Source organism: Drosophila pseudoobscura, chromosome X, assembly GCF_009870125.1.
Source record: "Drosophila pseudoobscura strain MV-25-SWS-2005 chromosome X, UCI_Dpse_MV25, whole genome shotgun sequence".
Taxonomy (NCBI): domain Eukaryota; kingdom Metazoa; phylum Arthropoda; class Insecta; order Diptera; family Drosophilidae; genus Drosophila; species Drosophila pseudoobscura.
The window spans coordinates 28,850,164-28,874,604 of NC_046683.1; the positions used below are offsets into that span (position 1 = coordinate 28,850,164).

Here is a 24,441-nt window from a genome sequence, read left to right on the forward strand (position 1 = left end):
CTGGATCACTTGGGTGTAACGTGTAGGTAGCGCGCCGGTTAAAACGGTGGTGGGAGCGTAAGTAACTTAGCTTAAGCGTTACGCTGCGGTGAACGCCGTGTGGATTGTGGATCTTCCGAGCGCACCGACAAACGCACGACATCGAGTGCGCGGCAATTATCTACTGATGCCCTGAACAAAAAATATTCCGAAAATATCGACGTTCTGCCATGTTTAGCTCAGTCAATGGATCTTAAACTCATCGAAATCTTATAGCCGAAGGTCAAAGGAATTCTACCAACTGCAAATCCGTCAACCTGAACTCAATTTTGGCAAGTGGTTTAAGAATTATTAAAATTATTGGCTCAAATCGTATTGAAACGTTGGAAGGACCTTACTGACCCATGCCAGGCCGGGGTAAAGCAGCTCATACAGAACATATAACATAGATTTTAATTTAATTTCCTTTTTTTGATTTTGTTCGAAAGCAACACTATTTCAATGAACAGCAGATATCTTGGGTAATTGTGTAAAGCCATGAAAAATAGAAGATGAATGTAAATGTAACAAAATTTCATCAGGTTTCTAATTTCTTCCTAAATTTTAACATTGTAAAAAGGTATAACTTGTTCAATTTTGAATACCTGAAATGTCTCAAAAGGAGTATGTATTTTGAGTCGAAATTGTTTTTCTTCTAATCTTTTTTCTGTCATATTGAGTCAGTAAATTTTTATATCTAGTACTCGCAGAGTATAGGGGTATATTAGATAAGTGGTTAAATTGGATGTGTGAAACGTCCAGAAGAAACCGTTTCCGACCCCATAATGTATATATATTCTTGATCAGCATCAAAAGCCAAGTCGATAGAGCCATATCTGTCTGTCCGTCCCTATGAGCGCCTAGTGCTCAGAGGCTATAAGAGCTAGAGCAACGACAGTTTGTATCCAGACTTCTGTGACATGTCACTGTTACAGGCCCCCACAAAGGTCGAAAATCTGTGGCATCCACAATTTCAAAGATACGAGAAAACGCTGAATCGTAGGGAATGATTATATCTTCTAGACTGCAAAATCTGAACTAGATCGTATAATTATTACAGCCAAAATGATGAAAAAAATTTCATTCTCTTCGCTCTGTCTCTCTCTAACACACAGGTTTCATGGTCGGCTTTGCCTATTGCTAAAAGTGAGTTCCTAGATCTCAGAGACTATAAAAGCTAGAGCAACCAAATTTTTGATCAACACTCCTGTGATATCGGACCTTGACGAGCTAGTTTCAAAATTTCCCCCTTCCGCCCCCGCAAGGGACGAAAATCTGGGGCATCCACAAATCTCAGAGACTATTAAGGCTAGAGCATCCAAATTTGGTATCCACACTCCTGTTAGATGTCAGAGCTATAGTGACTTAGTATCGGGTATAAATGTAGAGTTGCAGTCGCCACAGCACCTCACAAGGATCCTTTTCGTTTTTTTTTTTTTTAAATCCGAATCGAGGAATGTCGACAGGGAGTTACTTTTACAATTATGGGATCACAATATTTCAAACAAAATTTAAGCTCCATGGCGAACCAAGTTTGAGCTAAGAAAAACTATTCCTAGTCAATACGGCATGAGAACCCAATTCTTGGCCTGCTTGATCTGCCCATTCCTTACAATATACCAAAATATACCCATCATGTGTTTTAGAGCCCCCTTTGGAATTCTGAAGCCGAAATTACCAACCCTTCTCTGGACAGACATTTTTTGTTGTGGGGATGTGCATTTTACCGAATATTCGGTATTTTAATATTTTATTATTCTTATTAAAATGTTTATGTACTAACTGTTATTCGCAGAACATCAATTTGCAAAGTACCCAGCTAGCACAATAGCAGCATCGAGTATAGCCGCTTCAATGAGTGGGCTAAAATGGCATCTACGCACAGGCCATAATCTTCCCTTTTTATTAGGTCTACTTTCGGACTTAACCAGCATCGAACAAGTTTGTATAAGAAAGATTGAAGTCCAAGGCATTGACTAAATTTTATTTTTATATAAATAGGTTCAACTGCAAGAGTGTATGTTGCATATGGAGACCATTTTTGACATTGAACCTCCTAACTCTGCAAAAATGTACTGCCAGAGACGTTATCAGACTCATCCAAACCAGCAATATCATCAGCAGCGCCCGCAACGCATGAGGCAAATGCCAATACCCTCCTTAACATTTACTACTGCTGACGCCAACGCTGATCAAAATTGCTTTAAGGCTACCCTACCCTATCGGACGCAAACATTTTAGAATCTTAAATGTGAATCTAAATGGGCAGGCTAAAAATGAGTTACAAGACATACAATTTTGAGAAAAGTATTTTTTGAGCAAATATATTAAATATTAGTATTTAAATATATATTAGTTTCCTCCAAGTCCTTGTAAATTAAATTACACATAAAAAAGAAGAATACATAATAATTGACATTATTAAATTTTTTTTTAAGTCTATTTATACAAAACGGAATTTTCTTTATATGGCCTCTATACTTCGATTTTTGTTGTTTAACTAGCCGGCCCTGCCGCGTTTTGCTGTGGCGCTCATTGTGGTTGCACGGATGAGAAATGCGGACAACTCAGTTGATTGTTTCTTGATGGAGAATATAAAGAGTTTTGACCTGATCTCCGACTATGGCAATGGATTCTCCGCTAATACGGCTACTACGGCTAGTATTAAAAAAAAAAAAAAAAAATACATTTTTTCGGGAGTGTTTTCGTATAAACCTTCTCCTGGAAAATTTAAACAGCTGAAAACCAAATGAGACAAATCGGCTCAGCCATTCTCAATTTATGAGATCCCGTAAATTTTTTTACTCCATTTATATATACATACCGATTTATTAGTATGGGTAATTATGTAACGAATTACATTTAATACAACGTATTGGTACAATAAATTATGGTAAAATGCGCTGAACCGGACCGACTGTAAAAAAATTGCTAAAAAATATTTTTCTCTATACTACATATGCAGACACCAGAAGACCTGATCAAACTTTTCTCTGTACCAGATGAAAAAAACCAACATATTGGCAGTATTGGCTGTAAATGCGCCAAATTACAAGGACAATTGTCTTCCGACGCTTAAAAAATTTGTTGATAGGTATTATGCGAATGATAATAGCGTCTGCTCATTATGCCAGAACAACTCTGAAGCCTCTTGGACACTTTTTTTTGCTTGTTTTGGGTTCAGATCCTCCCATATATATGGGAATACCTTTGTTGGTTTTTCGGCAAATTCTTGGCGGAATTTCCAAATATCCGTAATCACAGGAAAAGCCGTATGTTTTATTGACGTGTAGACTAACCACATATAATCGCACAACTCGAAGCCGTTGGATAAACCTTTCTTTTCTAAGTGTTTTCCTTGACTGTTTTCACAATGTAGCATTTCTCATACCATGCTTCCGGTTTTTCAACGTTACACTGTTTATTTCTAACATTCTCGCAACATTGTGGATTTTTTCAACATTTCTCTGTTTATTTCAAACATTGTCGCAACTTTGTCTCATCTGAAGAAGACTGAACACCACTATCCTTGATCTGCTTCCGACTCATTTGTTAAGCACTTAACAAAGCATTGAGTTCGTGCCTAAGCTGCAAAACCTGCAAATGTGCCTCAGTTAAGGCCAGTTAAAAAGTTTTGAGCAAATTCGAAAACAAATATTTACAAAAAGGGATATAAGTCAAAAAACATCGACTGCTTAATATTAAAAATCAAGGTATCCGAAAATATAAGGCTTATCGCTATGGTCATGATTATTTTTTGTAAAAATAGCTTCTAGTCTAGTAAAAAACATGAAAAATTTAAGTTGGTCAGACTCACTTCACTAATTAAGAAACTAAGCATGCATTCAAAATACAAATACAAATACCACTACAATTTCTAATTACTAGAAAGGTGTGTAAGGTTAAGGTGTGTGAGTAACTTAATAAGAGGAAGAGATTTAGTGGGGGAAATAATATGGTAGGGGGAATTATAATCCAAGCATAAGACCCTAACGGTTCATGCAAGGAATAATTCGATTTACAAAGTGGAAGGAACAACGCTATAACATTTCTAGTGAGTCTAATAGGAATCGGGAAGTTTATGCGGCCTGTCTATGTCACCCCTGATCAAGTTGTGCACAAAAATCACACCAAGAATTTTCGTACGGCTAACTAAGGATGGGAGGTTTACTTATAGCAGTCTACTGGAGTAAGATGGAAGTCTCACACCCGTATCCCAGTTAAGGCCCCGCAAAGCAAAGAGTAAAGAGTTTTTCTTTACTGATTCTATACGGTCCTGGTGTACTTTGTACGAACTAGCGACGTATAGAGAGTCTTTGTTATATAGGGGTCGTCAAATTCTTTTGACCACCTCTTTATAAACCGAAGTACGCCCATGGCCATATTTACCATTGTCGACATGTGTTTAGAAAACTTAAGCTTGGCGTCTAATATAACACCAATATCATCCACCAGGGTAATTTTCTCAAGAGAACCACCACATAGGGCCAATTCCGGAATAACGTAGGTTGCGGCATTTAGTTGTAAGCCCGGCTTAGTCAGAGAGCGGATGGAAAAACTGCAGATCTTCTTTGACTAAGCGGACACGGCATTGAGAATGGAGACCTCAGGTCTCGGAACGTGGGCCACTGCTGGTAGTCCCCAGTGTCACATGGAGAATGGCGGCTACCGCCGGAAGTCTGCACTTGAACGGCCAGTTGCGGCGTGTGAGAGACAGTCGGGGGCTCGAGCTGATCGTTCAGTTCGGCAAGGCCATCGCCACCGAACAGGCCTCGAGCTCAGCGTCCACCTTTGCCCACAGGCTTCGGAGTTGATCTTGATGGACTTGGGAGAGCGAGCAGGTTGTAGTGCTAGCATCTGGAGCGTCGAGCTTCTGATCGAAGCGGGTCAGTCTGCTTGCAGCGAAGGCAAACGTGGACCGTGTGAAAATGGCTGCCGATTGGTCCATAGTGCTCGGAACCGTAAGAGGGACTGCCGAGGGGAGCAACAAGACATCGAAAGCATATTCTGAACCCATAAAATACGAACTGTATAAACGTAACAATATTATGGAAATTGTAAAATGTGGCCGGAATGTGCAGATATAAATACTACGATCAATAAATGTTTAACCAAGAGCGAAAATTGTGGACGAACAATAATATTGATATATATATATATTGAGGCACGAGGTACCAATGTATAGAGTCGGTTGCAAACGGCAGTTAAAAAAAAAATATACCCTCGAAATGCAAGGTAGCGCGTTGCTTGGCGTTCCATTAAGTTTAAGCGCGGCATCGAAAACTATCCCAACAAATACAACGCAAGCAACCGGTGGAGAGGCGAAAAAAACGAAAGGAATGCACAGCTTCTTCTGCTTGCATGTATGTATGTATGGCTGTAAGTGGTATTTACCGCGGCTTCGGTTAACGAACCACCCTTTCGACGAGATTCAAACAACGGGTAAAACGGTATATAACTATGAAGGCATGAGTGAATATATATATGTATGCATATGTTCAAGTATATGCTAATTCAAAATGTATACGTAGCCATAGACATATGTACATAAATAGGTGCGGGGGATTCAAGTTCAAGATTATTAAGAAATAGCTACTGGATCACTTGGGTGTAACGTGTAGGTAGCGCGCCGGTTAAAACGGTGGTGGGAGCGTAAGTAACTTAGCTTAAGCGTTACGCTGCGGTGAACGCCGTGTGGATTGTGGATCTTCCGAGCGCACCGACAAACGCACGACATCGAGTGCGCGGCAATTATCTACTGATGCCCTGAACAAAAAATATTCCGAAAATATCGACGTTCTGCCATGTTTAGCTCAGTCAATGGATCTTAAACTCATCGAAATCTTATAGCCGAAGGTCAAAGGAATTCTACCAACTGCAAATCCGTCAACCTGAACTCAATTTTGGCAAGTGGTTTAAGAATTATTAAAATTATTGGCTCAAATCGTATTGAAACGTTGGAAGGACCTTACTGACCCATGCCAGGCCGGGGTAAAGCAGCTCATACAGAACATATAACATAGATTTTAATTTAATTTCCTTTTTTTGATTTTGTTCGAAAGCAACACTATTTCAATGAACAGCAGATATCTTGGGTAATTGTGTAAAGCCATGAAAAATAGAAGATGAATGTAAATGTAACAAAATTTCATCAGGTTTCTAATTTCTTCCTAAATTTTAACATTGTAAAAAGGTATAACTTGTTCAATTTTGAATACCTGAAATGTCTCAAAAGGAGTATGTATTTTGAGTCGAAATTGTTTTTCTTCTAATCTTTTTTCTGTCATATTGAGTCAGTAAATTTTTATATCTAGTACTCGCAGAGTATAGGGGTATATTAGATAAGTGGTTAAATTGGATGTGTGAAACGTCCAGAAGAAACCGTTTCCGACCCCATAATGTATATATATTCTTGATCAGCATCAAAAGCCAAGTCGATAGAGCCATATCTGTCTGTCCGTCCCTATGAGCGCCTAGTGCTCAGAGGCTATAAGAGCTAGAGCAACGACAGTTTGTATCCAGACTTCTGTGACATGTCACTGTTACAGGCCCCCACAAAGGTCGAAAATCTGTGGCATCCACAATTTCAAAGATACGAGAAAACGCTGAATCGTAGGGAATGATTATATCTTCTAGACTGCAAAATCTGAACTAGATCGTATAATTATTACAGCCAAAATGATGAAAAAAATTTCATTCTCTTCGCTCTGTCTCTCTCTAACACACAGGTTTCATGGTCGGCTTTGCCTATTGCTAAAAGTGAGTTCCTAGATCTCAGAGACTATAAAAGCTAGAGCAACCAAATTTTTGATCAACACTCCTGTGATATCGGACCTTGACGAGCTAGTTTCAAAATTTCCCCCTTCCGCCCCCGCAAGGGACGAAAATCTGGGACATCCACAAATCTCAGAGACTATTAAGGCTAGAGCATCCTAATTTGGTATCCACACTCCTGTTAGATGTCACTAAACAACTTATATCTCGAAATTTCGTCGTCTGCCAGAGGAGAGCTATACTGACTTAGTATCGGGTATTAATGTAGAGTTGCGGTCGCCACAGCACCTCACAGCGATCCCTTCCGTTTTGTTTTTTAATTTCCGAATCGAGGAATGTAGACAGAGAGTTACTTTTACAATTATGGGATCACAATATTTCAAACAAAATTTAAGCTTCATGGCGAACCAAGTTCTAGCTAAGAAAAACTATTCCTAGTCAATACGGCATGAGAACCCAATTCTTGGCCTGCTTGATCTACCCATTCCTTACAATATACCAAAATATACCCATCATGTGTTTTAGAGCCCCCTTTGGAATTCTGAAGCCGAAATTACCAACCCTTCTCTGGACAGACATTTTTTGTTGTGGGGATGTGCATTTTACCGAATATTCGGTATTTTAATATTTTAGTGTTCTTATTAAAATGTTTATATACTAACTGTTATTCCGCAGAACATCAATTTGCAAAGTACCCAGCTAGCACAATAGCAGCATCGAGTATAGCCGCTTCAATGAGTGGGCTAAAATGGCATCTACGCACAGGCCATAATCTTCCCTTTTTATTAGGTCTACTTACGGACTTAACCAGCATCAAACAAGTTTGTATAAGAAAGATTGAAGTATAAGGCATTGACTAAATTTTATTTTTATATAAATAGGTTCAACTGCAAGAGAGTATGTTGCATATGGAGACCATTTTTGAAGAGCACAGTCGCAACCTGCAGCCGTTTTTTGTTGACATTGAACCTCCTAATTCTGCAAAAATGTACTGCCAGACACGTTATCAGACTCATCCAAACCAGCAATATCATCAGCAGCGCCCGCAACGCATGAAGAAAATGCCAATACCCTTCTTAACTACTGCTGACGCCAACGTTGATCAAAATTACTTTAAGGCTAACCCTACCCTATCGGACGCAAACATTTAAGATTCTAGGGCAGGCTAAAAATTAGTTACAAGACATACAATTTTGAGAAAAGTATTTTTTGAGCCAATATACTAAATATTAGTATTTAAATATATATTAGTTTCCTCCAAGTCCTTGTAAATTCAATAATACATAAAAATACATAGAATACATAATAATTAACATTATTACAAAAAATTTGTTGATAGGTAATATGCGAATGATAATAGCGTCTGCTCATTATGTCAGAACAATTCTGAAGCCTCTTGGCCACTTTTTTTTTGCTTGTTTTGGGTTCACATCCACCCATATATATAGGAATACCTTTGTTGGAAGAGGAAGAGAATTAGTGGGGGAAATAATATGGTAGAGGGAATTATAATCCAAGCATAAGACCCTAAACGGTTCTTGCAAGGAATAATTCGATCTATAAAGTGGAAGGAACAACGCTATAACATTTCTAGTGAGTCTAATAGGAATCGTGAAGTTTATGCGGCCTGTCTATGTCACCCCTGATCAAGTTGTGCACAAAAATCACACCAAGAATTTTCGTACGGCTAACTAAGGATGGGAGGTTTACTTATAGCAGTCTACTGGAGTAAGATGGAAGTCTCACACCCGTATCCCAGTTAAGGCCCCGCAAAGCAAAGAGTAAAGAGTTTTTCTTTACTGATTCTATACGGTCCTGGTGTACTTTGTACGAACTAGCGACGTATAGAGAGTCTTTGTTATATAGGGGTCGTCAAATTCTTTTGACCACCTCTTTATAAACCGAAGTACGCCCATGGCCATATTTACCATTGTCGACATGTGTTTAGAAAACTTAAGCTTGGCGTCTAATATAACACCAATATCATCCACCAGGGTAATTTTCTCAAGAGAACCACCACATAGGGCCAATTCCGGAATAACGTAGGTTGCGGCATTTAGTTGTAAGCCCGGCTTAGTCAGAGAGCGGATGGAAAAACTGCAGATCTTCTTTGACTAAGCGGACACGGCATTGAGAATGGAGACCTCAGGTCTCGGAACGTGGGCCACTGCTGGTAGTCCCCAGTGTCACATGGAGAATGGCGGCTACCGCCGGAAGTCTGCACTTGAACGGCCAGTTGCGGCGTGTGAGAGACAGTCGGGGGCTCGAGCTGATCGTTCAGTTCGGCAAGGCCATCGCCACCGAACAGGCCTCGAGCTCAGCGTCCACCTTTGCCCACAGGCTTCGGAGTTGATCTTGATGGACTTGGGAGAGCGAGCAGGTTGTAGTGCTAGCATCTGGAGCGTCGAGCTTCTGATCGAAGCGGGTCAGTCTGCTTGCAGCGAAGTCAAACGTGGACCGTGTGAAAATGGCTGCCGATTAGTCCATAGTGCTCGGAACCGTAAGAGGGACTGCCGAGGGGAGCAACAAGACATCGAAAGCATATTCTGAACCCATAAAATACGAACTGTATAAACGTAACAATACTATGGAAATTGTAAAATGTGGCCGGAATGTGCAGATATAAATACTACGATCAATAAATGTTTAACCAAGAGCGAAAATTGTGGACGAACAATAATATTGATATATATAGTTGAATATGCGACACTGCAGTTTACGTTTTAAAAAAGATTTTATTCTTTCACTTAAACTTAGTGCACATTGATTAGTTATTTCCCCGACGATGACTGATGTCCGATGTCTTGAATGGAATTAACTTTTGTTGAATTCTCCGACGGTGTCGCGATTGACGTTTGTCTTAAGCAGAACTCATCTGCCTTCTTAAATGTAGACTATTTATATCATGATGCTCGGCTTGTGATTCGGATTTGGATTCGGAGGCGTTAGCTTCGACCTCGGCTTCGGAGATGGAGTACGTGACTCGATCGATATGTGGGAAAGGCGGCTTTTGATGAAAGGCTTCCGCTGCGTATGATCGGTGTTGCATTACTTTGGGGCGGCTGAGAATAGGGCCTCTGATTGGTCAGCTACGATGGCGTGGTTCTTGAGAATCGATTAGTAAGTGATCTCTGAAGAGTGGCGTGATTCTAGTACGGCTGGATTTTATTGCGGCTGGATTATAGTGCGGCATCTATTGTTTTATGTTCCACTTCTAGCTTAGGGTGTTTGTTTACATTGCCTGCAATCGGCTACGCGTGGTCCATTTTGAGCGTGAGATTGTTTATGGGGTTTCGAAGCTGAGAGTGTCGGATTGTTTATAGTAGTGTCGGATTGTTTATAGTATTGTGGGTGCAGGGTAATAGACATAGACAAGTGTATGCGGAGCATGGACTATAGATATGTCACTCCCCCATTGTTAGATTTAAGCCTGTCCTCAGGCTATTATCCTTGGATATAGTTCAGGTGCGTCTAAAACTGTGCCTGCTGGGGATTCTTCGTCTTCGTCTAAGTATGTTTCTATGTGCGGGTCGGTTTTAGGCTTATTGCTTTTACTTAGACTAAACAATTTGTAGCTTAATCCTATTATAATTATGACAAATAGTAGTATTAAGCTTACATGTAATACATTATTTAATCGCGTATTTTCTATTATGATTTCTTTGGTTTGCAAATAAGACAGTGGTTTAATTTTTGTTACGTAATTGTTGATGTATATGCTCTGTGAAAATTCTGGTATTGAGTTGGATATTAAGAATTCGTTTAATTGTACACTGCAATTATGTATTTTTATTAATGCGTTACCTTCTACTTTTATTTCTTGGTTTAGGCAATCTTGGTTTAATAAGGTTTTTGGTAATTTCCAAGTTAACAATATATTGGGTTCTATGAAACTTATTTGAAAGTTTTGGTGTGCTTTGGTGTATGGACATTTTGTTTCTACTTGTTTGACTATTCCTGATATACATTCGTCATTTATTTTTCGTTTTGATTCTTTTTCATATACCTCGTTTTCTGCAATGTAATAATTGTTTTGCGTTAGGTCAGTGAGGATGTTATTATCTTCATCTGGATATCGAACAAGTTTAAGTATAGGAATATTTCTGATCTCTCGTGGGATGTTGGAAATTATTAATATTTCGTTATTGTCTGATTTCAACCAAGTAGATGTTTTGATATTTAATAATTTCTCTGAATCGATGTGTTTCAGGTAATCCTGCCTCAAAATTATTGATTAAATTGCCTAATTCAATATCCTCTATGTACTCAGTAAAATGTTGAAGGTTAAATATTAATATTTCTAGTTGCTTATTTCTGTCATTAGGTTAGGTTAGGTTAAAGTGGTAGCCGGGAGGGGGGGGGATAAGAGCCTCCCGCCCCCAAGCTCACTTGGACCTATAGACAGGTCCGTTGTGTTGCCGCATGGGCATGTGCCCCTTCGCGTTGCCCGAACCGTGAGAGCATACTACTGCAGGTTAAGGGCAGTCCCATCCGGTGGCTTGGATGTATTTGGACAAGGTCCCTGGTTTGATTACGGATAGGTCCGAAATGTCCGTGAGGAAAGCGGCCCCGAGAATACGAAGACGACGATTTCCAAGGGCTGGGCAGTGGCAGAAGAAGTGGGGGACCGATTCCTCCTCCTCCTCGTCGCGACAACTCCTGCAGAAGTCGTTATGAGGGATTGACAGTCTAGAGGCGTGAGTGCCGATCTGCCAGTGTCCCGTAATGGCTGTAGTAACTGCAGAGCACTGTGCTCTGCTGAGTTTATACAGCTCTGCTGAGCGCTTCTTCGATCGATATGGCCATATCAATCTTGAGACTTTACAGGAAACGGTTTGCTGCCATCTCCTATTGGCATTTTGCTCGAACAATTCGTGCGTTAGGAGCCTGCACGTAGCCAAAGGCATCGCTACTTGCTCCCTCTCCGATAGGAGAGGAATCGTAGTACCCTGCCTGGCTAGCTCGTCGGCGGCGTCATTCCCCTCGATGTCCCTATGGCCTGGGACCCATATAAGGAAGAGGTCTAACTGCTCTGCGATCTCGTGCAGAGACCTACGGCAGTCATTTACAGTCGCTGAGTTCGACGATATTGAGCCTAGAGCTTTGATAGCTGCTTGGCTGTCCGAGAAGACGCACACTAAGTGCGTATCTAGGAGTAGTTTGGAGACGATCGAAATGGCCTCCTTGATGGCTTCAACCTCCGCTTGGAACACACTACAGTGATCCGGGAGCCTGAAGCAATGACGGATGTTCAGCTCGCTGCAGTAGACTCCGCCTCCTACGCGGCCGTCTAGCTTTGAGCCATCAGTGTAGAAGTGGACCGCATTAGCAGGCCCTGGTTCGCCCATCTCCCAGTCCTCCCTAGATGGGATTGATACCTGGAAGGGCGTCGAGAGGTGATCACTGGGGATACAGTAATCTGTCCTCTCTGGTAATTGCGGGAGTCTCATCAGGATTCCCGAGTGCCCAACCGCGGATGCTTTCCACAGTCTGGCTTCTCTCATTCGGAGGGCGGAAAGTGTTGCCACCTTCTTTCCCATGAGATCAACCGGGAGGAGGTCCAGCACAGTATCCAGGGCTTCCCCTGGAGTAGTGCGTAGCCCGCCGGTTATGCATAGTTCTGCCATGCGTTGAACTCTGCTGAGTTTATTGAGGCCTGTCCTTTTGTCCAAGGCTGGCCACCATACCACCACTCCATAGAGCATGATTGGTCGTATAATGGCGGTGTAGAGCCACCGAACTAGGTGTCAGGAATGCACCCGTGGGAGAAGATTCCCTCGTAGATTATTTTGAGCCAGTTAATGGCTTTGTGTCCCGCGTGAATCAGTTGGGCAGGGAAAATGCCGTCTGGCCCCGCGGACTTGTAGGGTTTAAAACTGGCTTAGCAGTCTCAGGATGGCATTTGAGGCGACGGAAGGAGGCGCGAGGTAGTTGGGTCTGTTTTCATCGCAGCCAGGGAAGTGGGTATTTAGGAGAAGATTTAGGGACTCCTCGCTGGACGTAGTCCACGACTGGTCGGTGTTCTTCAAGTAGCCCAGGGTGGGTGTTGTCTTCGAGAGAACTCTGCGCAAGCGTGAGGCTTCTGAGTTACTCTCGATTTCGCTGCAGAACTTACGCCAGGAGGCGCGTTTGGCTTTTCTAAGTTCTTTGTTGTAGGTTGACAGACTGGCTTTGTACTCGGCCCAGTTTTGCTCAACGTTTTCAGCCTTGGCTTTATTGAAGAGTCTCCGGGAGGCTTTCCGGAGTTCACCCAGTTTCGGATTCCACCATTCAGGTTTCTTCCGGCCTCTGTTCTTGCCAGAGGGGCATGCTTTGTCGAGCGCCTTATTGCAGGCGTCGGTAAAGATCTTAAGAAGACGAGTCGTGGCCTCCGTGGAGAACTCCTCCTCAGATGGGGGCTCAGGGAGAACACGACAGAGGTAGTCAGAATACCGAGTCCAGTTTGTCCGCCTGATGTTCCAGAATTGGACTGGCTTCGACACTGAGAAGGAGAAGACAGTTTCCACGTACCTGTGGTCCGAGAAGGAGTGCTCTTCCAGGACCCTCCAGGATACAATGTTACGCTGTATCTCATGAGAGGCAAGCGTGAGGTCCAGGACCTCCTTGCGGTTTTTAATGATAAAGGTGGGATCACTACCCCGGTTTAATAAGACCATCTGTGTGGTCAGTAAGTAACTGAAAAGGTACTCACCCCTTTCGTTCGTGTCAGTGCTTCCCCACTGACAGTGATGTGCATTGGCATCACACCCCACAATTAGGCCGATGTCCTTGGCCGAGCAGTCTGCGATTAGAGCCCGGAGAGGCGCGTGTGGAGGGGGGTCTGGTTGTTCATGCCCCATGTATGCGGAGCAGATCCTCAGTGAGCGCTCCTGGCCTTCGAGGCTCACTGCGGTGTGGTCTTCATTGCTGAAATTTGGGAGCAAAAATAAGTGCAACTCTCTTTTTGCAAGAATGCAGGTACGAGTTTTACCTGTGGTTTCAGCTACATATAGCTTGTAATCAGAAGTACTCAGACCGGAGACCCTGTTTCCGAGGATCCAGGGCTCCTGAATGAGTACTATGTCGGCTCCACCCTTGGCCAGGTGGAGCAGTAGAGCAGCGCATGCTGCCTTACAATGGTGGAGGTTTATCTGCAGGAGCGTCAACGACATTCCTGAGGCTCGCCTCCACCATTGTTACTTCTGGATCGCTGTCAGGGGACTCTGGCTCCTCCCCGACAATGATATGGCTGAGACCTCTGGCTAGGTCGCTCTCGTCGAACGCGTAGTCGTCCAGGATGTCGTCCGACATCAAGGACGCCGCATCCGACGCCGGGTTATCCTCCTCGCACGAGGCCCCCTCTTTCGGGATCTCTGGCAGCTCCGGGTCTGGCTCGACCTCCGCTTGCCTGCCCTTGCGATCGGACTTGTACGTGGATATGGTGACCTTCTTATAGCCATAATCCACTACACCGTCCGACTTTGCGAGGAGATCTATTGATTCCTCATTTAGGACGAGGATAATCTGGCGCCTCTGCCCTTGGATATCCTCCACCTTTGCCACCTTCCAATCGGCTGTAGGAAGGTGGGGGTTGCAGACCTGCAGTAACCTGAGGATCTTCTCAGGCTCTGCAGGCTTAGCCGAGACCCACGCTCTGGCTCTCGGGCGACTAGGGACATCTTCCCACTTCACGGCCTCCAGTTTCGCCCCTGGATAGACCTCTTTTAGGGCCGCCACCGCCTTCATGTAGAGGGCCGCAGAGCGAGCGTCTTGGCAGGCGATGGCTTTCACCTTGCCTTGATGCCACCCTGCGTCCTCACACTTTGGCGGTGGTCCGCCGTTCTCCTCAAGTTCCAGTAGGAACCGGTCCTGGAGCTCGTTCTCCACCAGGACAAATTAAACATTATCTTTGTTTAATTTATTGACAACGTCTATGCTGGAATTACTAAGTTTAATTCGTTAACTTGAACACTGTGGCTAGCCAGATTGTCTAATTTCCCTTCTAATTCGACCTTATCATCTTGATCTAACGTTCCAAATAGATATTTATATATTGTGCCTACTGCATTTATAAGGCCTTTTCTGTTTCTTTTGGCTATTTTTATGCCGTTGAATTCACGTTGCAATTTCTCGACTAAATATTGAATTTGGATTTCGTTATCAAATTGAGTTGCCTGTTCTGGTAAACTCTGATATGTTTCATCTGTTTTTGTTATATTAATTGTTAGATAGTGGTATTCATAATTAATGGGTATGTTAATGGTATTTGTTTTGAATATGAGATATCCATTCCTTAAGTTGATGGGATCTATCTCTATATTCTGTCGGATAGCTTGTAGGACGGTGAACATTATTAAGATTATAATCTTAATCATGTTGTAGCTCCGGATTCCCAGTACTCTCTTCGGGTGCTCTGCAATTATCGTATTTACTTTTATTAGATTTTTTCTTTCTTTTGAATTTTGTTTTATAGTGGGTGATTTTTCTCCCTCTATTTTTCTCTTCAAAGTGCTTTTCGTCTACCTGCCCGATTTCACCCGTCCTTTTGAAAGGATTTGTTACCTTAGACTTAACTAGAGGTGATAGTTTATAGCGGGTATCTACTTCATACTCTATGCGGTTTTTATTTAATTGAGTGATTTTATTCACTTTATTTAGTTGGGTGTCATAATCAGGTGAGCCTGCATAAATGAATATATCAGATGGTGTCCTATTTGTGGTATTATGTTTGGTTTTATGATTATAAGTATAAAGAATTAATTCAAACTTCGTGAATCTATCTTCTGGTTTATCCTCGCTAGATATTATTCTTAATTTTTCATTTACTGTTTTATGAAATCTTTCTACGTCAGATATTCCATTTTTGCTGGAAGTGATCTCTATTTTGACATTTTCCGCATTCAACCATGCTTGCAATGCTGCGCACATAAAGGCTGAATCTTTGTCGGCTTTAATTCCCTGTGGCTTGCCCATTTCGTTAAAGACTTTTATGATGGCTCTCTTTGTTTCTAAACAGTCACGACTCTTAACTTCTACAAGGGTAGCGAATTTAGAATATACATCAATGCATGTTAGGAATTGTTGATTGCCTACCAGATAAAAATCCATGACATACTTTTCTCTGATATTTTGTATTTCAGGGGTGATTTCGAAGGTTAGATTGGTGTTACGATGCTCTGTTTTAGCAACGTTGCAGGTAGGACATTCATTGATGATATTTTGGATTAACTTTTGATAATCGGGGTAGTAGAATTTTCCTTTAAACCAATTAGTGGTCTTTTCGATACCTGGGTGAAGTAGCTCTTTATGCTTCTTTAATATTTGTTCCTTGAATTCGGAGTAGTTCGGAATATCTATGAGTTTGGTACTGGATTTAATCAGTTTTGTAAAGTGATTTGGACTGATTATCTCCAGGAATGCCCTTTGGAACAGTGGGAAGTCTACTTCATTATGGAAATATAGTGCACTCTTTTTGGTACACACATATTCCTTTATTATATCTTTCGCTAATGACTCTGTCATTTCAGTATATGTGATTTTTATCAGTATCTTGTGGAAATAGTGGGATGTTTCTACCTTATCCTCATTACCTTTAATCAGTTCTATTTGCCTATTATAGGAACTGATTGGTCGCTCTGTAAGTGGAATATAATTTGTATTATCTTCTTCTATCTATAGCTAGTAATTTCTTTTCTGTTGCTGAATAATTGATTTCATGTTAATTTAAGGTTCTACTTGCATAGCAAATTGTTTTTTGTTCTTGTGACAACACCGCTCCTAATGCAATGTTACTTGCATCGGTTGTTACCGTGAACATTTTGTTGAAATCTGGGAATGCGAGGATGTTGTCTGAGGTGATAAGTACTTTCAACTTTTCGAAGGCCTCAACGTATTTTTCCTCGGTTGGGTCTATGACTGCTCGTTTCTTTAATTTGAGTGTCATTTACTTTGCTATATTAGCAAAATTGGGAATGAATTTCCTATAAAATCCGCATAAACCTATGAATGATTTTATTTTTGTGGTTGTATTGGGTATTGGGAAGTTTATTATGGCGGATATTTTCTTTAGGAACTATGCCGTTAGTTGTTACTACATGGCCTAGGAATTCCGTTTCTTTCTTAAGGAATTCACACTTATCCATTTGAAGTTTGAGGTTTGCATCTCTCAACTTTCCAAAGACCCTTTTAAGAGACAACAAATGTTCTTCCAATGATGTGGAATAGATAATGATGTCGTCTAGATACACAATTAAATCTTCTAACAGATTGTTCATGCATCTTTGGAATGTGGCGGGGGCAGTGGTTAGCCCAAAAGGCATACGAGTGAACTCGTAATGACCATGCTTCGTGGAGAAAGCTGTTTTTGGGATCGAACTAGGTTCCATGGGAATTTGATGGAATCCCTTAGCTAAATCGATTGTTGTAAAATATTGGCACCTACCTAGTTTATCTAGGATTTCGTCCATTCTGGGTGTATTTGTCCTTGATTGTCACCTCATTTAGACTTCTATAATCTACTACCATACGATATTTCTGCTTTCCTGGAGCATCTATCTTCTTTGGTATCATAGCAATGGGTGCACAATAGGGAGAATTCGACTTACGAATGATTCCCTGTCTAGTCATATCTTTTATTTGTTGGGTCACTTCCTGATCGTGTATTTGAGCATACTTATATGGTCTACGATATACAGGATCTTCGTGATGGGTTTTAATTTCGTGCTTTATAGTACTAGTGAAGGTCAAAATGTCACCTTCTTTATACTGCACGTCCTTAAATTCATAGAGAACTTTCTTTAGTTTCTCCTTTTCTTCGTCATTTAGATGTTCCAACCTTAGCTCGTTACATTCCCTTAATTCATTCTCTATTGCGGAAGCGAAGTATTGCTCTCCTTCAGGAGATGGGTCAAGGCACTTGGGTGTAGTTATATCTTCCTTTGAAGATGACTTATCACCTTTGTGTGCGGTCTTGCCGTCGGCAATTGTTTCTCCACTTTGGATGATTGGGTATGACCTTTCTCCTAACGTTACCGTTTCATTTCGGTAATCGATGACGGCTTTGCTGGCCATTAAATATTCTCTGCCTAAGAGTATGTCATTATTTTCAGAAAAATTATGAATATAAAATTTTTGTTTTGTCGGACAGTTTTTGGTTGCATTACGTGTAATGCTCTGAGTCAGACGGACGGGTCCTTTGATGGTATGGACGGTGAGGTTGTAGCTATCGACTTTGGAATCTGTATAGTTTTCCTTTATTATATTTATTGACGTTCCCGAGTCCGCGATACCTCTTAACTTTTTATTATTTACAATTATTTCTATATATGGTCCTCCTCGATTTCTTCCGAGGCACTCTGCTGAAAATTTACATTCATTTTCATATGTCCACTTTGGCTTTCCCTAGATCGTTTGACTGGCTGATTCGGTGCACTGTTACCTGCCTGAGTCTGGTTAATTTGGTAGTTAGTGGGATTCTGTGCTCTGCCTTGGTTTAAGGAATTTCTAAATTCATTAAATAATCCTTTATTATTTACTGCATTATTTCCTGAATTATTTCGATTCGTTCCATGATTATTTCTGGAAGTACTTGGGCTTTGATTGTTATAATCGTTACTACTATAGCGAGGGTAATAAGTTCCAACGTTCCTACGATTGTTATTTCCGTTTCTTGAGTGTTCGTGATTCTTGTTATCATTTACGAAATTTTCGTGGATTCCTAACTCTTGAGCTGATTTTTCTAGTTTAGCCATAGTAGAAATGTCCTTCTTTGCTAAGATAATGAACAGTCTATTGGGTAGAGCATCTTCTATGGTATGTCTGGTGGCATTTTCCAGAGCGTTTTTAAAGATTATCTTATTTTCTAGTTTCCAGATTTAGTTTGCTTATTATAACATTGGACTTAATTTCTAGTTCCTCTATGAACTTACGAATACTCCCATTGAATTTGGTATCGTGTAATTGTTGTAGTAGCGTCTCGTATGGAGTGTGGTTGTTGAATTTGCTGATTAGGGCTTCCTTTAGATCACTCCAGGTGTTGGGTTGAAGGCTCTGTGATAAAAGTTGTGCTCGTCCGCACAGTTGACCCTCAGTGGCTCCGTACATGATGCTTTGTTGTCTGCGGTCTTCTGTTGGGTACAATCCGGAGATGTACTCAATCCTGCTTATGAACGAACTTAGACGTTCTTGGCATCCGTCGTATGATGGAATTTGCCTGATTGACTTCAAGGCTTGGTTCAGGTGTATTTCTGTCAGCGGCATGTTGATTTCTTTTTATTTATTTATTTTATCTAATATTAATTGAGTTTGAATCGTGTGTAGATTCTTTGGCGGATCTCTTTAGTATTAGCGTTACTTTTTCTCTGATCACTGTAGGTTATTACGCACTGTAACTGTCACTACGCCAATTGATCGTCTAAAAAAAGGGTTCACTTTTAACTGAAATCCTACCGACTGCGCCAGTTAAATATGCGACACTGCAGTTTACGTTTTAAAAAAGATTTTATTCTTTCACTTAAACTTAGTGCACATTGATTAGTTATTTCCCCGACGATGACTGATGTCCGATGTCTTGAATGGAATTAACTTTTGTTGAATTCTCCGACGGTGTCGCGATTGACGTTTGTCTTGAACAGAACTCATCTGCCTTCTTAAATGTAGACTATTTATATCATGATGCTCGGCTTGTGATTCGGATTTGGATTCGGAAGCGTTGGCTTCGACCTCGGCTTCGGAGATGGAGTACGTGACTCGATCGATATGTGGGAAAGGCGGCTTTTGATGAAAGGCTTCCGCTGCGTATGATCGGTGTTGCATTACTTGGGGGTGGCTGAGAATAGGGCCTCTGATTGATGGCGTGGTTCTTGAGAATCGATTAGTAATTGCTCTCTGAAGAGTGGCGTGATTCTAGTGCGGCTGGATTTTAGTGCGGCTGGATTGTAGTGCGGCATCTATTGTTTTATGTTCCACTTCTAGCTTAGGGTGTTTGTTTACATTGCCTGCAATCGGCTACGCGTGGTCATTTCGAGCGTGAGATTGTTTATGGGGTTTCGAAGCTGAGAGTGTCGGATTGTTTATAGTAGTGTTGGATTGCTTATAGTATTGTGGGTGCAGGGTAATAGACATAGACAAGGGTATGCGGAGCATGGACTATAGATATGTCACTATATATATATTGAGGCACGAGGTACCAATGTATAGAGTCGGTTGCAAACGGCAGTTAAAAAAAAATATACCCTCGAAATGCAAGGTAGCGCGTTGCTTGGCGTTCCATTAAGTTTAAGCGCGGCATCGAAAACTATCCCAACAAATACAACGCAAGCAACCGGTGGAGAAGCGAAAAAACGAAAGGAATGCACTGCTTCTTCTCCTTGCATGTATGTATGTATGGCTGTAAGTGGTATTTACCGCGGCTTCGGTTAACGAACCACCCTTTCGACGAGATTCAAACAACGGGTAAAACGGTATATAACTATGAAGGCATGAGTGAATATATATATGTATGCATATGTTCAAGTATATGCTAATTAAAAATGTATACGTAGCCATAGACATATGTACATAAATATGTGCGGGGGATTCAAGTTCAAGATTATTAAGAAATAGCTACTGGATCACTTGGGTGTAACGTGTAGGTAGCGCGCCGGTTAAAACGGTGGTGGGAGCGTAACTAACTTATCTTAAGCGTTACGCTGCGGTGAACGCCGTGTGGATTGTGGATCTTCCGAGCGCACCGCCAAACGCGCGACATCGAGTGCGCGGCAATTATCTACTGATGCCCTGAACAAAAAATATTCCGAAAATATCGACGTTCTGCCATGTTTAGCTGAGTCACTGGATCTTAAACTCATCGAAATCTTATAGCCGAAGGTCAAAGGAATTCTACCAACTGCAAATCAGTCAACCTGAACTCAATTTTGGCAAGTGGTTTAAGAATTATTAAAATTATTGGCTCAAATCGTATTGAAACGTTGGCAGGACCTTACTAACCCATGCCAGGCCGGGGTAAAGCAGCTCATACAGAACATATAACATAGGTTTTAATTTGAGTTTCTTTTTTTGATTTTGTTCGAAAGCAACACTATTTCAATAAACAGCAGATATCTTGGGTAACAGTGTAAAGCCATGAAAAATAGAAGATGAATGTAAATGTAACAAAATTTCATCAGGTTTCTAATTTCTTCTTAAATTTTAACATTGTAAAAAGGTATAACTTGTTCAATTTTGAATACCTGAAATGTCTCAAAAGGAGTATGTATTTTGAGTCGAAATTGTTTTTCTTCTAATCTTTTTTCTGTCATATTGAGTCAGTAAATTTTTATATCTAGTACTCGCAGAGTATAGGGGTATATTAGATAAGTGGTTAAATTGGATGTGTGAAACGTCCAGAAGAAACCGTTTCCGACCCCATAATGTATATATATTCTTGATCAGCATCAAAAGCCAAGTCGATAGAGCCATATCTGTCTGTCCGTCCCTATGAGCGCCTAGTGCTCAGAGGCTATAAGAGCTAGAGCAACGACAGTTTGTATCCAGACGTCTGTGACATGTCACTTTTACAGGCCCCCACAAAGGTCGACCTGTGGCATCCACAATTTCAAAGATACGAGAAAACGCTGAATCGTAGGGAATGATTATATCTTCTAGACTGCAAAATCTGAACTAGATCGTATAATTATTACAGCCAAAATGATGAAAAAAATTTCATTCTCTTCGCTCTGTCTCTCTCTAACACACAGGTTTCATGGTCGGCTTTGCCTATTGCTAAAAGTGAGTTCCAAGATCTCAGAGACTATAAAAGCTAGAGCAACCAAATTTTTGATCAACACTCCTGTGATATCGGACCTTGACGAGCTAGTTTCAAAATTTCGCCACACCCCCTTCCGCCCCCGCAAAGGACGAAAATCTGGGGCATCCACAAATCTCAGAGACTATTAAGGCTAGAGCAACCAAATTTGGTATCCACACGCCTGTTAGATGTCAGAGCTATACTGACTTAGTATCGGGTATAAATGTAGAGTTGCGGTCGCCACAGCACCTCACAACGATCCTTTCCGTTTTTATTTTATTTTCCGAATCGAGGAATGTAGACAGAGAGTTAATTTTACAATTATGGGATCACAATATTTCAAACAAAATTTAAGCTCCATGGCGAACCAAGTTTGAGCTAAGAAAAACTATTCCTAGTCAATACGGCATGAGAACCCAATTCTTGGCCTGCTTGATCTGCCCATTCCTTACAATATACCAAAATATACCCATCATGTGTTTTAGAGCCCCCTTTGGAATTCTGAAGCCGAAATTACCAACCCTTCTCTGGACAGACATTTTTTGTTGTGGGGATGTGCATTTTACCGAATATTCGGTATTTTAATATTTTATTATTCTTATTAAATTGTTTATGTACTAACTGTTATTCGCAGAACATCAATTTGCAAAGTACCCAGCTAGCACAATAGCAGCATCGAGTATAGCCGCTTCAATGAGTGGGCTAAAATGGCATCTACGCACAGGCCATAATCTTCCCTTTTTATTAGGTCTACTTTCGGACTTAACCAGCATCGAACAAGTTTGTATAAGAAAGATTGAAGTCCAAGGCATTGACTAAATTTTATTTTTATATAAATAGGTTCAACTGCAAGAGTGTATGTTGCATATGGAGACCATTTTTGACATTGAACCTCCTAACTCTGCAAAAATGTACTGCCAGAGACGTTATCAGACTCATCCAAACCAGCAATATCATCAGCAGCGCCCGAAACACATGAGGCAAATGCCAATACCCTCCTTAACATTTACTACTGCTGACGCCAACGCTGATCAAAATTGCTTTAAGGCTACCCTACCCTATCGGACGCAAACATTTAAGATTCTAGGGCAGGCTAAAAATGAGTTACAAGACATACAATTTTGAGAAAAGTATTTTTTTAACCAATATACTAAATATTAGTATTTAAATATATATTAGTTTCCTCCAAGTCCTTGTAAATTAAATTACACATAAAAAAGAAGAATACATAATAATTGACATTATTAAATTTTTTTTAAAGTCTATTCATACAAAACGGAATTTTCTTTATATGGCCTCTATACTTCGATTTTTGTTGTTTAACTAGCCGGCCCTGCCGCGTTTTGCTGTGGCGCTCATTGTGGTTGCACGGATGAGAAATGCGGACAACTCAGTTGATTGTTTCTTGATGGAGAATATAAAGAGTTTTGACCTGATCTCCGACTATGGCAATGGATTCTCCGCTAATACGGCTACTACGGATAGTATTAAAAAAAAAATAAAAAATACATTTTTTCGGGAGTGTTTTCGTATAAACCTTCTCCTGGAAAATTAAAACAGCTGAAAACCAAATGAGACAAATCGGCTCAGCCATTCTCAATTTATGAGATCCCGTAAATTTTTTACTCCATTTATATATAAATACCGATTTATTAGTATGGGTAATTATGTAACGAATTACATTTAATACAACGTATTGGTACAATAAATTATGATAAAATGCGCTGAACCGGACCGACTGTAAAAAAATTGCTAAAAAATATTTTTCTCTATACTACATATGCAGACACCAGTAGACCTGATCAAACTTTTCTCTGTACCAGATGAAAAAAACCAACATATTGGCAGTATTGGCTGTAAATACGCAAAATTACAAGGACAATTGTCTTCCGACGCTTAAAAAATTTGTTGATAGGTATTATGCGAATGAGCTATTATCATTCGCATAATACCTATCAACAAATTTTTTGCTCATTATGACAGAACAACTCTGAAGCCTCTTGGCCACTTTTTTTGCTTGTTTTGGGTTCAGATCCCCCCATAAATGGAAATACCTTTGTTGGTTTTTCGGCAAATTCTTGGCGGAATTTCCAAATATCCGTAATCACAGGAAAAACCGTATGTTTTATTGACGTGTAGACTAACCACATATAATCGCACAACTCGAAGCCGTTGGATAAACATTTCTTTTCTAAGTGTTTTCCTTGACTGTTTTCACAATGTAGCATTTCTCATACTATGCGTCCGGTTTTTCAACGTTACACTGTTTATTTCTAACATTCTCGCAACATTGTGGGTTTTTTCAACATTTCTCTGTTTATTTCAAACATTGTCGCAACTTTGTCTCATCTGAAGAAGACTGAACACCACTATCCTTGATCTGCTTCCCACTCATTTGTTAAGCACTTAACAAAGCATTGAGTTCGTGCCTAAGCTGCAAAACCTGCAAATGTGCCTCAGTTAAGGCCAGTTAAAAAGTTTTGAGCAAATTCGAAAACAAATATTTACAAAAAGGGATACAAGTCTGTGGAGATAATGTTTTTTATCCCCAATCGGCCGACTAATTATTCCAATTAAATAAAACTCGGCGCAGAAATAAAATTGCGATATGTTCTTTAATGCGTGACATCCAAATTGCAAGTGTGGCTTGCCTGCTCTTTACATTGCCGCTCCGATCGCTAAGCGCAGCTTCGCTCGGCCGACGTCGGTAGGTAGACGCAAAGCGGAGATAGCGAAGAGCGAGCTGGCAGAGAGCGTTTAGCAGGGCAAGCAAGCGCAAGCTTTAACAAACAAATGAGTGACATAGACATAAGTAACAAACAAAATAAGCGGCTGAGGGCCAAGAATTAGGTGCTATTTGGTAAGCAGCTAATCGGCTGCGTTCT

At 40.8% G+C, this 24,441-nt stretch overlaps 2 protein-coding genes and 1 long non-coding RNA gene across 11 annotated transcripts; all 3 read left to right on the forward strand.

Moving 5' to 3' along the window:
• LOC117184554 (uncharacterized) lies at positions 1 to 2,281 on the forward strand. Of its 4 annotated transcripts, none has more exons than XR_004469954.1 (3): positions 1 to 22; positions 1,814 to 1,959; positions 2,020 to 2,251. XR_004469954.1 is itself a non-coding variant. In XM_033382774.1 (3 exons), exons 1-3 carry the CDS (start codon positions 384 to 386, stop codon positions 2,257 to 2,259), a joined length of 399 nt encoding a protein of 132 aa, XP_033238665.1. In that variant the 5' UTR covers positions 369 to 383; the 3' UTR covers positions 2,260 to 2,281. The 4 variants fall into 4 exon arrangements, 1 of the variants encoding a protein (XP_033238665.1); XM_033382774.1 differs by lacking the exon at positions 1 to 22 and adding an exon at positions 369 to 396 and having other exon boundaries at positions 2,020 to 2,281; XR_004469953.1 differs by lacking the exon at positions 1 to 22 and adding an exon at positions 1,129 to 1,164.
• A 3,333-nt stretch (positions 2,282 to 5,614) lies between these two features.
• Positions 5,615 to 8,082, forward strand: LOC117184553 (uncharacterized). Of its 4 annotated transcripts, none has more exons than XR_004469951.1 (3): positions 5,615 to 5,635; positions 7,468 to 7,613; positions 7,674 to 8,082. XR_004469951.1 is itself a non-coding variant. In XM_033382773.1 (3 exons), exons 1-3 carry the CDS (start codon positions 5,997 to 5,999, stop codon positions 7,941 to 7,943), a joined length of 429 nt encoding a protein of 142 aa, XP_033238664.1. In that variant the 5' UTR covers positions 5,982 to 5,996; the 3' UTR covers positions 7,944 to 8,082. The 4 variants fall into 4 exon arrangements, 1 of the variants encoding a protein (XP_033238664.1); XM_033382773.1 differs by lacking the exon at positions 5,615 to 5,635 and adding an exon at positions 5,982 to 6,009; XR_004469950.1 differs by lacking the exon at positions 5,615 to 5,635 and adding an exon at positions 6,742 to 6,777.
• Positions 8,083 to 20,377: 12,295 nt separating this feature from the next.
• LOC117184556 (uncharacterized) lies at positions 20,378 to 22,527 on the forward strand. 3 transcript variants are annotated; one of them, XR_004469959.1, is made up of 3 exons: positions 20,378 to 20,398; positions 22,191 to 22,336; positions 22,397 to 22,527. It is a non-coding gene; the product is annotated as an uncharacterized lncRNA (long non-coding RNA). The 3 variants fall into 3 exon arrangements; XR_004469958.1 differs by lacking the exon at positions 20,378 to 20,398 and adding an exon at positions 21,502 to 21,537; XR_004469957.1 differs by lacking the exon at positions 20,378 to 20,398 and adding an exon at positions 21,933 to 22,132.
• The last annotated feature ends 1,914 nt before the right edge of the window (positions 22,528 to 24,441 follow it).